Raw genomic sequence first — 16,771 nt, 5'->3', positions numbered from 1 at the left:
TTAACTCAACAGAGAGAGAAAATTAGGAGACAAAGTTAGGAGCAACCCAGGCATGAGACAATGGAATGAAGCCAGAGCGGTGGCGGCAGAGATGGGGAGAAGTGAATGCACTATAGATAGTTTGGAAGTAATAGGACTCAGTGGTAGTTTGGGTATGAGGGAGGGAGAGAGTTAATGCAGATCATCAGTGATAACACCTAGGTTTACAGCATGTGCCCTAAAATGGATCATGGTGCAATATTGGAAGAGGATTACTTTTGGAGGCGTATTTTTTGTTTTATTTTAACCACAGTAAATTTGAGGTACTTTTGTGACATAGAAATGGAGACATAAAGTTGGAAGGGGGTAAACTTGGGGAGTTCAGAGGAGCGTTCCAGGCTGAAGATGTCAATCTGTAAATCATTTGCATCTAGGGGATAACTGATTCCCTGAGCTGGAATGAGATCCCATGGGAAGAAAAGAGGAAGTAAAGACAAATCCTTGGCTAGATCCTTGAGGAACGCCACCGTTGAAAAGCTGGGTAGCAGATAATAAATCCTGCTAAAGAAATAAGGTTAACATGGTGAGAGATTTAAGTAGAAAACCAGGAGAGTTGGGTACAGAGAAAGAACTGAACATGTTTCATGGAGGGTGTTATGAATACGCAGATTCTGATAAAAGATCGAGTAAGGGGCTTCCCTGGTGGCACAGTGGTTGAGAGTCTGCCTGCCAATGCAGGGGACACGGGTTCGTGCCCCGGTCCGGGAGGATCCCACATGCCACGGAGCGGCTGGGCCCGTGAGCCATGACCGCTGAGCCTGCGTGTCCGGAGCCTGTGCTCCACAACGGGAGAGGCCACAGCGGGGAGAGGCCCGCGTACCACAAAAAAAAGATCAAGTAAGAAGAGAGTGAAAAATTCTCCTTTTGATGCAATACTGACGACCCAGGTGAAGGTGGTGAGTTGGGCAGATGAGGCCAGAGCTAGAGCACAGTTGACTGGGAAGTGAATGGAAGGTGAAGACATGGAGAACAGCAAGAACGCACAGCTCTTCTCAGAACTGGGGCAGTAAGAGGTAGGAGAGAGAGAGAAAGTGATGACTGGAGCAGGATGTGGATGGAAAGCTAATCGATAGAATCCAACGAGGATGGAGAAATCGAGATATATGGGAGACAAGGGGTATAGTATATGGTAGACATCCAAAGAGAGTGAGATGCAGGACCCAATTCAAGAAAAAGTAATTGGCTCTGGAAAGTGTAGTCAGCCCTTCTACGGTACCAATCGGAAAGATTATGGTTTGCACTCAGATATAGGTCGGCTTGTAGTTTGTTAGACGACGAGGGAATGCTTGTCTAAATCTTTTTCTTTTCTCTGTATATAAGAGCGCAGGCCATCTTCTAGTGGAGAGGCATGTATGTCCAAGATTTGAGGCCAGGGGAGAAAGTGTGAAAAACTTACTGTGAAGATTGGATGGACTAGGTAACTAGAGAAGCTGTGGCTGTGTTGCCAGGCAGTGTTGAAGGCCTGTTTGAGTTTGCTGAATGTGAACTTATGGCATCATTCTACCCTGTGCATTATTTCCCAAGCTGTATTCAGCTCCTTGGGTTCAGGCACAGAGGAAGGCTATCAGATTTTAGCTAAGGCAGAATGGAGGATGTGGGTTTTGGAAGAGAAGAGCTCAAGAAATTGAGAGCCCTGGGTGGTGCATGGGCCAGCCCTCTGAAGGTTGAAGTCACCCAAAATGATGGCAAAGTTTGGGAGGGAAAAAAAAAGACTGTTAACCCTGGGAAAAACAAAACAAAACAAAAACTTCCATAAAGGAAAGATTCTGAAGAGGTTGGTAGATGGCAGAAATCAGTAAGAGAAGACCATAGCATAGCTGAATTGTACGAGCTTCCGAAAGGAGGACTTATTGTGATTTTAGCAAAGGGGTAGAGGAAAAAATATCTGCAAGAAGCAACAGTGAACCAGGAAAGAAACCCAAACCCTAAACCTGAGGTTCATGGGCAGAGGAAGAGGGATAAATTAACAGCCACCACGTGAGAAGTCTGCAAAGAAAGCAGTATCCTCAGGGGAAAGTTAGGCTTCAGGAATGGCGAATACGAGGTTCTTTACAAAGTCACAGTTGCAGAGAATACAGTTGAAATGTATGGATTTGGACCCAGGAGTTCCAAATTCCCAACACCCCATTTCTTTCAATAGGTGAGAGCTGCTTTGAAAGGCTCCACTTTGGCTGCTCTAGATGAATGCTTTAGTGACCGTGGAGAGAAAAGGTTATGGATATCCAGCCACACTGTTAATTAATTGCTATGGGGAAGGCTGTTCAATTCTTATCCGAGCCACAAATGAAATGAATAGTCGGGGAGTGCTGCAGAACGGATTCTTTCTTCATGTACAAGAACGGCAACTCAAAGTATGAAAGCAGAAGAAAAATTAATAGGATTCATCAGCTTAACCTTGATTTACAAGATTCTGAACGAGGACAGTGGGAGCTCCCTGATCATGTGCAGTATCATTACTTTAGGCAAAGAGAAGCTGTCCTGACTTTGTGCAATTGGTAGTGAAAAGCAAGAGGTTCCCTGACAAGTGTGTTTATCAAGTCCATCTGCAGTGTTATTTTGTACGCTAGGTTGCAGCCCCTGTCATTCTTCTCCATGCTCATTTAACATGATGGACCTGTTTGGCAAATCCTTCGGGTGGTGGGAGGACAGCAAGAGGAGGAAGCTTACTCTGGACCATAAAAGATACTGGCCTCTCTCACATACTCCACTATTCCTTCTCATTACCCTCCTTGATCGTCATCATTGTTTGTAGGAAAGAAAATGGATGGCTAAGTGATGTGACCCCGTGAGCCTGATGAGTTGCTCAGAGCACCATGGAGAACGGATTCTGCTGTAGTTGTCTGGTTTGACTTGAATTATTGATCAGGGGGAAGAAAAAGTTTGAAACTCTCAGGGAGTTTCACTGTGTCCTACTGTGTCTGTGTTCAGATCCATCTCTCCCACCATGATGGTCAGTACCGGCCAGTAGCAGCTGGCATCTGTGAAGTGCTACGTGACACACACTGTGCTAAGCACTTTGTGTTCATTTGTTTTATTTCTCCAGAATAAGTCTGATATTATTTACTCTCAATTTCAGTATATGCAGCTGAGATTCAGGGATGTTAGATGATCAGCCCAGGGTCACACAGCTCATGAGTGGCAGATCCTGAATTCTGGGCCAGATGTATCTCTAGATGCCGCATTCTCTACCGGAACACTCTAGATCAGCCCTGCCCAACAAATGTAACGAGAGCCACATGTGAAATACTACACTTTCTAGCAGCTATGGTAAAAAGTACAAAGAAACAGATGTCATTAATTTTAATTTCATTTTTTACAAAACACGTTATATCCAGAATATTATCATTTTAACATGTGATCGCTATTAAAAAATTATTGCTGAGATAGTTTACATTTATTTTTCATACTAAGTTTTTGAAATCCAGTGTCTTTTACAGGTAGAGCACATGTCAGTTCAGACTAGCCACATCTCAAGTGCTTGATAGCCGCAAGGGGCTAGCGCCTACTATACTGGACAGAGCTGCTCCAGACTCTGTTTGTGGAAACAGAGTTCATTATCACACAGGATTTGCTGAGTTTATTACACGTTTTGCTTTGCGATAAGAACAAACAGGCCTTCCTGTGTGTACTATTAGTCTCTGTAATATATTGTGATACAAGCTTGATAGCACCCATCCCGTTCTCATCCCTTTCCTGAGAGGCAGAGGTAGGGGGGTGTGTGTATTCATTTCCACAATAAATTTCCATAAATGAAACAAAAGCAGATTATTGCCATAGTTAAGAGCTATATCTCTCTCTCTACATATATAGGTTTGTATCCCCTTACTATCTCTTTTAACTTGAGCGATCATTCAGTCTCTGTGTAGCTGTCTTTTTTCTCTTACCTGTCCTTAAAGGATTTTTGAGAGGGCAAAATGAGATTATGCATTTACTATAATACCTAAAAAGTAGGAAGTGATTAATGTGGTGGCAATTATTATACCTTATGTTCAAAGTCCTTGTATAGTTACTACCAAAAATCAGTATGAGCAGAGTCCCTAACTCTGAATATAAGAGCACAGTGTACACTATACGGAAGTTACAAAACAACTTTACAAATAACCCACATCTATTTGGCGACAAGGAGCCTTTATACATAAGTTGTAGTTGGCCGTTCTCAGTGTGACGACTCGCTTACTTTTGTCCCTTCCTATAGAGGTATTATACTGAGACCTATTTTGAAAGCCCTTAGGTAGTGACTGTCTCCAAATGTCTGCAGTACCTACCTTAAGGTTTGCAATTTGATGGGTAGAAAGAGAGGGGAACCTTTACATCTTTATATAATTGTGAGATGATGAGTAATTTTTATGCTTTTAACTTTTTATCCAAATAAAATGTATTTTAACGGTGTATAAAGAAAATCATTGTCATCGTCATCGTGTAGGCATTTGGATGAGCTTAGAGTAATTTTTATTACACATCTTCTTTAAAAAAATCATCTTATAAATTAATGTCATAGAAAATTCTTGGTTCAGCAGCCTGTGGTGGTAGATTTCAATATACCCACCTTGTATGTGTCTAGCACCGGGGTACTAACGAACTATTTCCACTCTGTTTATGATACCTAGCAAAGGTCAGTCAACCATGGTGATATTACCATACAAGATCACTGAAGTCACACATAAATGTCTACCCATGTTGTTTTTAAAACTGAACAAACAGGTGGTTATTTGCCATTGATGGACAAGTCACTCCATATCCATAATTTGCCTTCAGTCTCAATCTTCAGGTCTGTGGAAGATTTAAGGATATATCCATTTTCTTTTCCCTCCGAACTAACCTTATTTTTGTCTATCTATTCTTGTGCAGAGGTTACTACATAATAATTGTGCCTTTGAAGAAATCTCGTGGGAAATTTATCAAGCCATGGGAGAGTCCAGATGAAATGGAATTAGATGAGGTAACTATGTGTTTCGGGCTGTGCCGTTCATTAGTTATTTAATTTTTAAAATAGCCCTCTCCTCTCTGTGGAGACCTTTCAGCATCTAATCTGGGTGCTGACTCCTACATGGCTGGCTGGTCAGCTGGCTACTCAGAAGGTTCACGGCTACGGGTGTGTTAACCTCTTGGGGTCCCAACAAAGAGCTTTTTGATTTAATTAAGAGACATTAAGCTGTTGTAAAGCTTACAACCTATCTGATCTTTGTTGGCTTTAAGATTCTGCCCCGTGCCCCTTGTAAAACATGATGCAGAGGTGTGGAAGGTGAAGTGAATTGTCAGCAAAGACTTAATCACCATTGCTATGAATTCCAAGGTATGCTTCGTCAGTGCAATGGTAGCTGAGGCTGTTAAAAATGCTAAGTTGCAGTTTGCACCAGAGTTCAACACTTGACCTGCTATGTGTTCTTGACCAATTTCTGACAGAATTGTGCTGGTTAGCACATACTTGCTTTATTCTGTATTTTGTAAGATATCAGAATCAAAAATGCATGAGCTTCAGGGGCAAATAAAACAAATCACAGAATTTTGAGCTGAGCAAGAAATACGGTACAAACAACAGAGCAAATACTAAATACTAGTAATTTCTAAAATCTTACATTAACAATAGGTACCTTGGTACTCTTTTTTGCAAAAAGAACATTTTTTTTTTTTTAAAGTAAATGCATAGTATATAGAACAGGATCTAATTTTGACATACTTACGTTTGGATGAGAAAACTGTGCTCAAAAGTGTTAAGCCAGATCCCTAGAGGGCCACAGCAGGTTAATGGCTGGGCTTCACCTTCTGTGAAAGACTATACAGGAGAGACTGTACAATTTTAACATGGTTTTAGATTGAATCAGTTCAGAAGTCAAATATAAAAGGCCCCCATTAGGGGAAATATGAGATTTTAATTGATTGGATTTATTTACAACATGTTCTATATCTTATAACCCAACCTGTTATTTTTAGGTATTTTCTGTCCCTCAAATTAGTGCATACAAAGCAAGGAAAAGCAGAAATTCCCTCACTGCATTACAGGGAAGTGATGTTTATTTCACACACGTCTGCACTAAGGAGACTGTGATCTCGAGAGCAGGGCTGTTAGCTTCTTTTGACAGACATGTGTCATCCCTAGAAGTATGTTTCATCATCAACCACTTCATTTATCTGAGTTAAACTTGATCAAGTTCAGAAAGGGAGATGAGTTCAAGGTTAGGACTATGCTTTTGTGTCACCGCTTAGTGATTAGATGAGCACTGAAGGAGTATAAAATGAGACACATTTCAATCATGCTGTCAAGTAATTTGTTATAAATTTTACTTTTTTTTTTCTGCTGAAAATAAAGGAACAAAATCATTTTTTATGATGTCAGAGGAGTACATCTGAATATGCGATTTGATGAGCTAGCTGGTCTCTAAACAAGCAAGGCATGTTTTACCTGCAAGTGACTAATCAGTTAATCCTGACATAGTCTTTATTATTTTAATCAGTTCTCAGCCGAAATGCAGAATTCAGTTGGAACTGGATTTAAAATGCAAAGGCAGCTTGTAAAATCTATGAATCTTTCTACCTATTAAAAAAAAAAAAGTTTTCAAGGAATTAACATCCAAGCCAAAAATGACATCAAATCCTTAAAAAAAAAGCTTTGCTTAGAAGTGGAGCCATTTGGTTGTAAGTAATAGGAAGCTGATTCTCTTTTACAGCTAGGTTTCAACCTCCAAAATGCACATCAGTTCTAATGGATTAAAGTATAGAGCTATATGACATTGAACTTTCTTGCAATTACATTCTATGGGTCTCTGCTGCTGATTCCCATAACAAAGGGTCATTTTAATCATCCCACAAATTGTAGTGCATTAATCTGTATAATAGTTTGATAAAGAACATTTATTAATTCAAAATTTGGGGGTCAGGATGGGTTCTTTCCCACTTTTCTTACTGATATAATTGAGACCACATTGTAGAATTAATGGTGGAAGAAATAAGATATGCATTGACTGGAAAATGAAAATTATTTCTGATAGAAAACTAAAGCCCTTGATATATCTTCTGGAAACCTCCAATACATCTTGTAACTATTGTGGAGGGGAACTAATGAAAGTAGGCTATGGCCTCACTTTGTGCTTACTCATCCAGTTTCTGATCCCTACAGACAGGTATTTTTTTCCTACCATGGATAATAAAAGCACTGTAGTAATTTTATCTATAGCTTGGTCCTGCCAGGTTTGACAAAGCAGTGTTCCTCTCTTAAATGTATTTGACCAAGTGATTTTTTAGAAAGGCCTATAATTCAAATCGTTGAAACCCCAATCATCAAATAGAATGGTAGCCTAAGGGGATTTCCACATGCATGCCTCACACCTAGGCCCATAAAAAATGGAAAGAGGCTTTCTACACAGAGTCACTCTCGATATTATCTTCTGAGCTCATTTATCCTTTGTCTGGGGATAATCTTCACATGATAAATTCATAGACTGGAACTCTTAGTTGTCAGGGTCAGCCTGGGCAGAGCAGACATTGATAGTCAAAATGAATTCTGGACAGGATGACTCCTAAAATGTTAGTTATATTTAATTCAGGGAAGGTCTTGTAATACATCATAAGCTTTTCATCGCATTGTACTTCAAAGGCTTGCTGTAAAATAACGTGGTCATTTGTGGTTGGAACTTCAACATAGTGGCTCACTTCAGTGTCACCTGAGCACACTTGACCCATTTAAAGTATAACACAGGGAGCATCCTACAGAGATTAGAGCAAGCTACAGGGCCAGGGTTGATGTTCCAGGTTTGACCTTAATGAATGGCAGCATTGGGTCTTAGGAGCACCAAAACACTAAAATCTGTTAAAGTACTTCCTCGAAGTCTTCTAAAGAAACCCTAGCAAAAGGTACTCTTAGGGATGACAGTGATATGGATGAATTATGACAGTTGCCTGCCTACATCTGAAATATGAATAAAATCAAGGTAGGGTTTGATCGGTGAAGTAGAAGAGGGGACACAGTTGCATAAACAACTGATGGTAAATGTTTCCGATTAACCAACTTCAGAAAGCTTTTCGGCTCTTCTGCACTTCATTTGTCCTTCTCTAAGTAATGGCCCATAAATGACTACATATCAACAATAACCTATGTAGTGACTTTTCAAGTATATCTTAAATATTTACATCAGAATTTTAAAAATACATGTTAAAAGAATCTAGGAAAAAGACATCTAAGTACACATTTATCTGTGTTAATGAAAGCAGATGCACAAAAATTACATATCTAAGCATAGACTGAGTTAAAAGAGTTAACATTATTAATTTAGCCTAAATGTTGCAATTATGTTTCTTTGGTATTGTGCAGCCATTAAGTAAATAAAAATATGGTTGGAAAAAATCTCTTACATGTAATTTCATTTTATTTCACCAATTGAATCCACTATTGTCACTTTCTATTCTGCCTCAGTTGCCTCCCTTATAAAATGGGGATAATGATAACTTATTTCATGGAGTTTTTATGAGTAAATGAACTAAGCCCTATTTAGTCTCCTGAGAACGGTGCCTGGCACCTAGGAATTGGTTAACAAAGAAAAGCATTATTGTCATTATCATCATTATTATAAGACCTAAATGTGACAACAGGATTGAAAGATAGTGCTGAGTTTCTGGACTTGCTTTATTACAACTCAGTTGGTCCATAATTGATCAGTCTACCTGAATGTATCATCAGATGGTCCAAATTTGCTAAACAAGTTCTGCTGTGGTTTTTATAAAAGAACTTACATTTCATGTAATTTTAATTGTATCAAGAAACTCAGACTTAACAGAAAATTTGAGAACATTTTAAGTATTCAATAACATGGGCACAAATTATCTATATAACCAAGAGGGTGATTTTTTACATTTTTAAGTTATAATTTTGACCAGCTGAGCACATGTACATTCTGTGTTGAAGAGACTGTAGTTTACCATCAGGTTCCTAACGTAAGGATTTGGTATTTGCCATATATACAGTCTGCAGCCGTTATTATTACAGAAGCCTGGCCTTCATTGCACCAGGTTCTCAGATAGTCTTTTCTATAGAGATAGTAAAACAAATCAGAATTCTTTCAAAACACCAGTTAAGTTGTCCCTTACATCAAAAGGCATCTCAGACTGCTATAAACGTCTTTTTCTCTGTTAAGCCCTATAAAATACCAATATTTAATGGAAGCAGACAGAGATAACTTAAACATCATTTTGAAATTGTCATGAAATATCATTAACATGAGTTTCTCCTAATAAGAGTGAATGCAAAGCAACAGAGTATCAAACCATAATTTGTCCTTTTTTTCTTTTAGAAATACATGAAGGATTTCTGTGTGTACGTGTTTATATTTGTTTTCTTCAGTGTAATATTCAAATTATTTTTTCTCTACCCTGCCTTTATTGCCTGGCAAGATAATTCAACATCTCCAGAGAGCTATTAGCTCCAGAAAAACTCGGTGCCATGATAAATGCAAGGAATTTTACCATTTTATCCCAAATGGTTAATCAAGGAACCAAGTCAAGCCAGAAATCGTTAAATAAGTGACCATGTCTATTTAAAATGTCAATTAAAAATTGGTCATCAGATTCTATTTCTGCTGATTTGAGGGGATATACATCATACAAGTTATCTCATTACTAAAAGTAATCTAAAATGGTACTAATCTCTCCAAAAAGTTGGTCTTTGAACGTTTTGATGGCTTTATCTGAGGGTACTACTTGTTGAATAGTAAGTGATAAAGCCTGCATGACGGGCTTTTGTGAATCAAGCTGAATTTTTTCCACAGACAAGTTATAATGCATTCTTGTCCTCTGAGAGGATTTCATCAGAGTGGACAGTGATGTGAACTACCAGTAAAGGATCTAATCGTCCAGTGTTTACAGCCTGAGCCTTGCAATTGCAATTCAGTGCCTTACCTTTGGAAGACAGAGAGACTGAGATTTAGTAATGCTGACATACTACGCGTATTGTGGACACACTGTATTTGGGTTGTTCCCAGCCCTGAGTTAATTTCTCCCATTAAATTGTCATTACATTGGGTTATTGTTGTTTACATTTCTTTCTCTGTTTCCCACTTTTTTCCCTTAAGCTGCTTAAAGAGATATCTAGGAAACGCAGAAGCATCCGTTATGGGAGAGAAGTTGAGTTGAAGCCATATATTGCCGCTCACTTTGATGTCCTTCCCACTGAGTTCACCCTGGGGGATGAAAAACATTATGGTGGATTTACAAACAAGCAACTCCAAAGTGGTCAAGAATATGTCTTCTTTGTGTTAGCAGTGATGGAACACGCAGAGTCTGTAAGTTAATTATGATGGCGTCCATCTAATTTCCTATGGTATTCTTATACATTTTTCACCAGAATTTGGTTATTTGGGGATACATAGGTACATGCGCCCTAATTATTTCTCAAGAGATTTCGCTAACTTAGATGTGGTAACAGGCTGCCTACTCTTTGAACACTGCTGAGTAGTCTGCTTGAGATTTCGTTACAAGTAAGGCTGTGTCCCTAATGACAGGAAATTTAGATGGACATCTAGTTTATGAAGTGCCAAATTGATAGGGCATGGTTCTTTTTATTGTTGTTTGTTTTTTGTTTTGGCATTTGTATCTCTTAATCCCACACCCCTCTCTTGTCCTAACCCACTCCCCCACTGGTAACCGCTAGTTTGTTCTTTGTGAGTCTGTTTCTGTTTTGTTATACACATTGGTTTGTTTTATTTTTTAGATTCCACGTATAAGTGATGTGATACAGTATTTGTCTTTTTCTGACTTATTTCACTAAGCATAATTCTCTCTAGGTTCATCCATGTTGTTGCAAATAGCATAATTCTTTTTTTACGGCTGAGTAATATCCCATTGCATATATGTACATTTTCTTTATTCATTCATCTGTTAATGGACACTTGGGTGGTTTCCATATCTTGACTATTGTAAATCATGCTGCTATGAACATTGGGGTACCTGTATGTTTTCAAACGAGCGTTTTTATTTTCTTCAGATACATACTCAGGAGTAGGACTGCTGGATCATATGGTAGTTCTATTTTTAGTTTTTTAAGGAACCTCCATACTGTGTTCCATAGTGGCTACACCAATTTACATTCCCACCAACAGTGTATAAGGGTTCCCTTTATTCCACATCCTCGCCAACGTTTGTTATTTGTGGTCTTTTTGATGATAGCCATTCTGACAGGTTTAAGGTGATATCTCACTGTGGTTTTGATGGGTATTTCTTGGATGGTTAGAGATGTTGAGCATCCTTTCACATGCCTGTTGTCTGTATGTCTTCTTTCGAAAAATGTCTATTCAGGACTTCTGCCCATTTTTAATTGGGTTGTCTGGTTTTTTGATATTGAGTTGTATGAGCTGTTTATATATTTTGGATATTAAGCCCTTATTGGTCACATCATTTGCAGATATTTTTCTCCCATTCAGTAGGTTATCTTTCTGCTTTGTTGATGGTTTCCTTTGCTGTGCAAAAGCTTTTAAGTTTAATTAGGTCCATTTTTTGTTTTTTGCTTTTATTTCTTTTGCCTTAGGAGATCCAGAAAAAAAAAAAATGCTACAATTTATGTCAAAGAATGTTCTGCCTATGCTCTCTTCTAGGAGTTTTATGGTTTCAGGCCTTACATTTAGGTCTTTATTCCATTTTGAGTTTATTTTGTACATGGTGTGAGGGAATGTTCTAATCTCATTCTTTTACAGGTAGCTGTCCAGCTTTCCCAGCACCACTTGTTGAAAAGACTGTCTGTTCTCCATTGTATGTTCTTGCCTCCTCTGTAGTAGAATAATTGACCATAGGTGCATGGGTTTATTTCTAGAGCCTCCATTCTTTTCCACTGACCTGTGTGTCTGTTTTTGTGCCAGTACCATAGTATTTTGATTACTGTAGCTTCATAGTATAGTCTGAAGTCAGGGAGCATGATTCCTCGAGCTTAGTTCTTTTTCTCTCAATATGGTTTTGGCTTTTCAGAATCTTTTGTGGTTCCATATAAATTTTAGTGTTGTTTTTGATCTGGGAAAAATGCGATGGGTAATTTGCTAGGGATTGCACTGAATCTGTAGATTGCCTTGTGTAGTATGGACATTTTACGATATTAATTCTTCCAATCCAAGAACATGGAATATCTTCCCATTTCTTTTTATCATTTTCAAATTTCTTCATCGATGTTTTATAGTTTTCAGAGTATAGGTCTTTCACCTCCTTGGTTAAGTTCATTCCTAGATATTTTATTCTTTTTGATGCAATTTTAAACAGGATTGTTTTCTTGCTTTCTCTTTCTGATAGTTCATTATTAGTGTATAGAAAAGCAAGATTTCTGTATGTTAATCTTGTAACCTGCAACTTTACTGAATGTATTTGCTAGTTCTAATAATATTTTTGGTGGAGACTTGAGGGTTTTCTATATATAGTACTTGTCATCTGCATATAATGACAGTTTTACTTCTTTCTTTCCAATTTGGATGCTTTTTATAGGGGCATGGTTCTTAAGACCTTTTGATGTGACCCACATCTGGATAGGAGGGTGACAGCCATCATTGCTCGTCTCCTTCCTCATCCTCTTAAAATGACTGTTTTCAAATATATGTTTAATATTAGGTATGTTGCATAATACCTAGTAGATCTTAGCCTGTGTGATTACAGTAGTAACTAACAAGCTCTGAGATTAAACATAGTTAATTTCCAAGTATTTGAAAATATTGATGGGGGGGTGATTGTATGTATTTTATTCTCCTATAACTACCAGTGAACCCATAGTGCTTTCTGCCCAGATTCAAGGGAAGTTCTATCTAGGAAAAGGCAAGCATAGCCTGGGTTTTAAATTATAGCAATTTACCAGAGACTTTATCAGTGAAAAGCCAAGAAAGTTAGAAAACAATTCAATAAAACAGAGAATTCCTAAGGTCCTCTAAATAATGAGTTGTCTTCTTTTATGTAATTCATCTTGCTCTTATGTCATTCTGCGCATCAGTTGCTTTGAATGTTAAAAACAGAGAGAGAGGGAGAGAGAGAGGGCGAGAAATTGTAGATGGGAGGGAGGTAGATTTTGAAGTGGCGGTTCACATTAACATTTAATATACATATTCAAAACTATACCTTTCTAATGGGGCTTAAAACTGACAGGTGTGGCAACTAGATAGAGCCAGTCCCTTCCCCGGTATAGGAAGTGTGAGATATATCAAAGATTTCTCCACATCAGGTGGTAGCATGTACAGTGGGGCTTCTCTTCAAATGACTGAAGGAATTCCCTCGTGGAAAATCAAAACACAAAGGCAGCCTTTCTGCCTGGTTTTTTTGTGTGTGTGCACAGGATGTCATTTGAAAACAAAGTGATGGGCTTCCTGGAATTTTAATGCACGGATGTGCTTTCTCTTCCTAGTTGAAGGTTTTAAGGCAGAACATCAAGGGAATGGAATGTTGGAACCATCTTATCTTTTTTTTAATGACTTTTAGATATTTGAAAGAAATTTTCTTTAAATAGCTTTAGGACATTTCCGAAAGCACGTTCAGAGCACTGAGATAGATCAGAGAATCCAGCAAAAATGGAATCTCATCAGATCATGCACTGTCAGAGACTCTGGTTTCTAACAGACATTTCAGCTACTTGATACATTTCAACTAGTGTTGAAATGTATCACCATTGATGAATAGTTCACCTCTTCCCTTAGTATGTCATCTCACTGTTTCATTAATTATATAATTAGGATTTCTTCCCAAATATGTATTGTCTAAGTTGCCCCTTTTCTCCATCATCTTTTTCAACATCGCTGTCAAAGCTAACAGTATTTCCTTTATGTTTCCTATGTGTGTTCATGCCAGCATTTATAGACTTGTACCCAGCTAGTATAATGCTCGTAGTGATACAGTCTTTTGTAAACCTCAGATTTTCAAGAGTGATTGTTAAAGTGGCTAACCACTCCAAGGGTGGGATGATAATTTGCATACAGAAAATATCCCCCTTCCCCCCACAAAGACATGAGCTTTTCCCCAATTAACTGCCTCATTAAGAATATCAAAGGACTGGTTTAGAGTGACCCAACGTTTAATCTTTTCCATTACTCCCACATACTGAACAAATTCTACTTTTCATAAGGCTGATATCATTTTACTGTTTTGTTTTCTTTTCATTTTCACATGTCTCTGTTTCCTGATTTGGGTTGGAAATCTATGTACTTTGGGAAAAACCTCTGCTTAGATTTCCATCTTGGCTAACCAAGATTATTATCTCAAAGGCTCTTGGTAAAGAATTTCAAATCAGAGAGTTTTGCTTACTTAAGTCTCCCAAACAATGTGAGTGTGACCTACAAAATGGAAAGGGGAAAATTTAAACCAAAACAAACAATTAATTATATAAAAGAATCATGTTTCTTGCACATAGAGTGTATTTGCTAAGCCCTTTGTGTAAATCCTTACACTGTACATATCTTTTTTGTTTTGTTTTTTTTTTTTTAATCAGCCCCTAAGAAGGTTAGAAACATATTGAGTTTTTGTATTCTTTAGATGCATTAGAAAATCCAAAAGTCTGCTCAATCTCTTTCCTGGACATAGTGAGGAAAATGGAAAGGGAGAATAGCATACAGGCATTTCGTGGGCATGTGTTCTCCAGATTGACTGCTGAGCTTGTCCTACTTAAAGCAGAATATATGCGCTAATTGTTTAAAAATGCAGACTGAAAATAATTAAACATATTTACCGATAGTGGAAAAATGAGTATACTCTCTCGTGCTTTAATAATGTCAGCCATTTGAAAAAAAAATGAGCATTTTATTTTATTCAACAGAGATTTTCTGGGAACCCACTAAATGCAAAGTTCTGTACTTGCTGCTTTAAGCATACAAACTGTATATAAATCTTTACCTTCAAGGAGTTTATAGTTTCATTAAAGAAGATAAGGCATGTACACAAATGAAAAACCAAAATAGAGCCTGGCCACTACCATTAAGGAACAAATAACTTCAAATTGTTAAAATGACTTTTACCTACATTTTGTGAAATGACCGATTATTTCCAGTTAAGGAGAGGCAGCTTCAATGGAGGCGAAATTTAAGTGAGGCCTTGGAGTCGGATTGCGGGAGCTAAATGTCGTGGAACTTGTGAGAGGGTTAAAGAAAAGAGAGAGAATAGAGCATTTTGGTAGCAGCAGCAAGAAGTCTATTGTGATGGAACATGTTATATGTGGTAAGAAAGTTTCAAACAAAATTGTGGAGGCCCTTAAGAATCGTGCTAAGATGTCTAGCTTTTATTTAGGAATCCCTAGAGAGCCTCCTGAAGGTTTTACGGATGCAGTTTAGGATAACTCTAGCAGCAGTGGAGACTGTTAGAGGAAGGAAGAAATTCTTGATACGGTTTGGGGGAACATGAATGAGGTAATGAGAAATGTGGTTGTGTGAGACTGGAAAGGGGGTGGATGGACCTGCGGATCATCCACATGTGCACGTGTCCTTTTGAATTATGGTTTTCTCGGGGTATATGCCCAGTAGTGGGATTGCTGGGTCATATGGTAGTCCTATTTTTAGTTTTTTAAGGAACCTCCATACTGTTCTCCATAGTGGCTGTATCAATTTACATCCCCACCAACAGTGCAAGAGTGTTCCCTTTTCTCCACACCCTCTCCAGCATTTGTAGACTTTTTGAAGATGGCCATTTGGACCCGTGTGTGGTGACACCTCATTGTGTAGTTTTCATTTGCATCTCTAATAGTGATGTTGAGCATCTTTTCATGTACCTTTTAGCCATCTGTATGTCTTCTTTGGAAAAATGTCTATTTAGGTCTTCTGCCCAGTTTTTAATTGGGTTGTTTGTTTTTTTAATTGGGTGGTTTGGTTTTTTTTGTTATTGAGCTGTGAGCTGTTTGTTTGTTCTTAAGACATGTGGGGCAGCTCGTGAATGTGGACTGGTCTCTAGTGGGAAAAATAGTATTTTAAAGAGAGGCAGAGTCACGAGAATATTTTTCTGAGCGAGTCTAAAATAGGACAGAACAAAACAAGATATTATAGAAACAATTCATGCATATGCAGTCCCTTCATTCACCAAGTGACTTTCCATATATATATATCTTTGCAGCTTTATTGAGGAATAATTGCCAAATATAGTGGCACATATTTAAAATGCACAATGTGATGATTCTATATAGTTCTGTATACACAGACTCTGTGATTACCAAGCTCAAGAAAATTAACTGTTTGTTCGTTTCGTGTGTATGGTGAGAATGTTTACGATCTACTCTCAGAAACTTTCAGGTATACCGTTCTGTGTCGCTCACTATAGTCACCTTGCTGCACTTTAGATTTTCAGAACTCACTCATTCTTCTTGTAACCATACAATATATGTCTTTCTCTGTCTGTCTGGCTTATTTCACTTAGCATAAAGCCCTCCAGATTCATCCATGTCATCGCAGATGGCAGGATTTTCTCCTTTTTTTCTCCTTTTAATGGCTGAATAATGTTCCATTGTGTGTGTATGTATCTGTGTCTATAGATAACCACATTTATCCATTCATCCATAAAAAGAAACTTACGTTGCTTCCATGTGTTAGATATTGTGAATATACTGCAGAGGACACAGGTATGCAGGTATCTTTGAGACAGTGATTTCCTTTCCTTTGGCTATATACCCAGGAGTGGGATTTGTCATATGGTACTTTTATTTCTAATGTTTGGAGGAACCAACATACTGTGTTCTATAATGGCTGTACCAATTTACATTCCCACAGTGTATTTAAGGTTTTCCTTTTCTGTTATACCAACCTCTGAGCAGTAC

General features: G+C 38.1%; 1 protein-coding gene across 6 annotated transcripts in view; it reads left to right on the top strand.

Moving 5' to 3' along the window:
* Positions 1–16,771, top strand: part of PTPRD (protein tyrosine phosphatase receptor type D) — a 2,140,681-nt gene that overhangs the window by 1,986,370 nt on the left and 137,540 nt on the right. For all 6 annotated transcript variants that reach the window (XM_060014745.1, XM_060014746.1, XM_060014743.1 and 3 more), the window contains 2 exons: positions 4,888–4,978; positions 10,098–10,307. In XM_060014745.1, the coding sequence (XP_059870728.1) occupies positions 4,888–4,978; positions 10,098–10,307 (301 nt within the window). The remainder of the gene's footprint in view (positions 1–4,887; positions 4,979–10,097; positions 10,308–16,771) is intronic.

Source organism: Delphinus delphis, chromosome 6, assembly GCF_949987515.2.
Source record: "Delphinus delphis chromosome 6, mDelDel1.2, whole genome shotgun sequence".
Taxonomy (NCBI): domain Eukaryota; kingdom Metazoa; phylum Chordata; class Mammalia; order Artiodactyla; family Delphinidae; genus Delphinus; species Delphinus delphis.
This window is presented reverse-complemented; position numbering and strand designations above follow the sequence as displayed.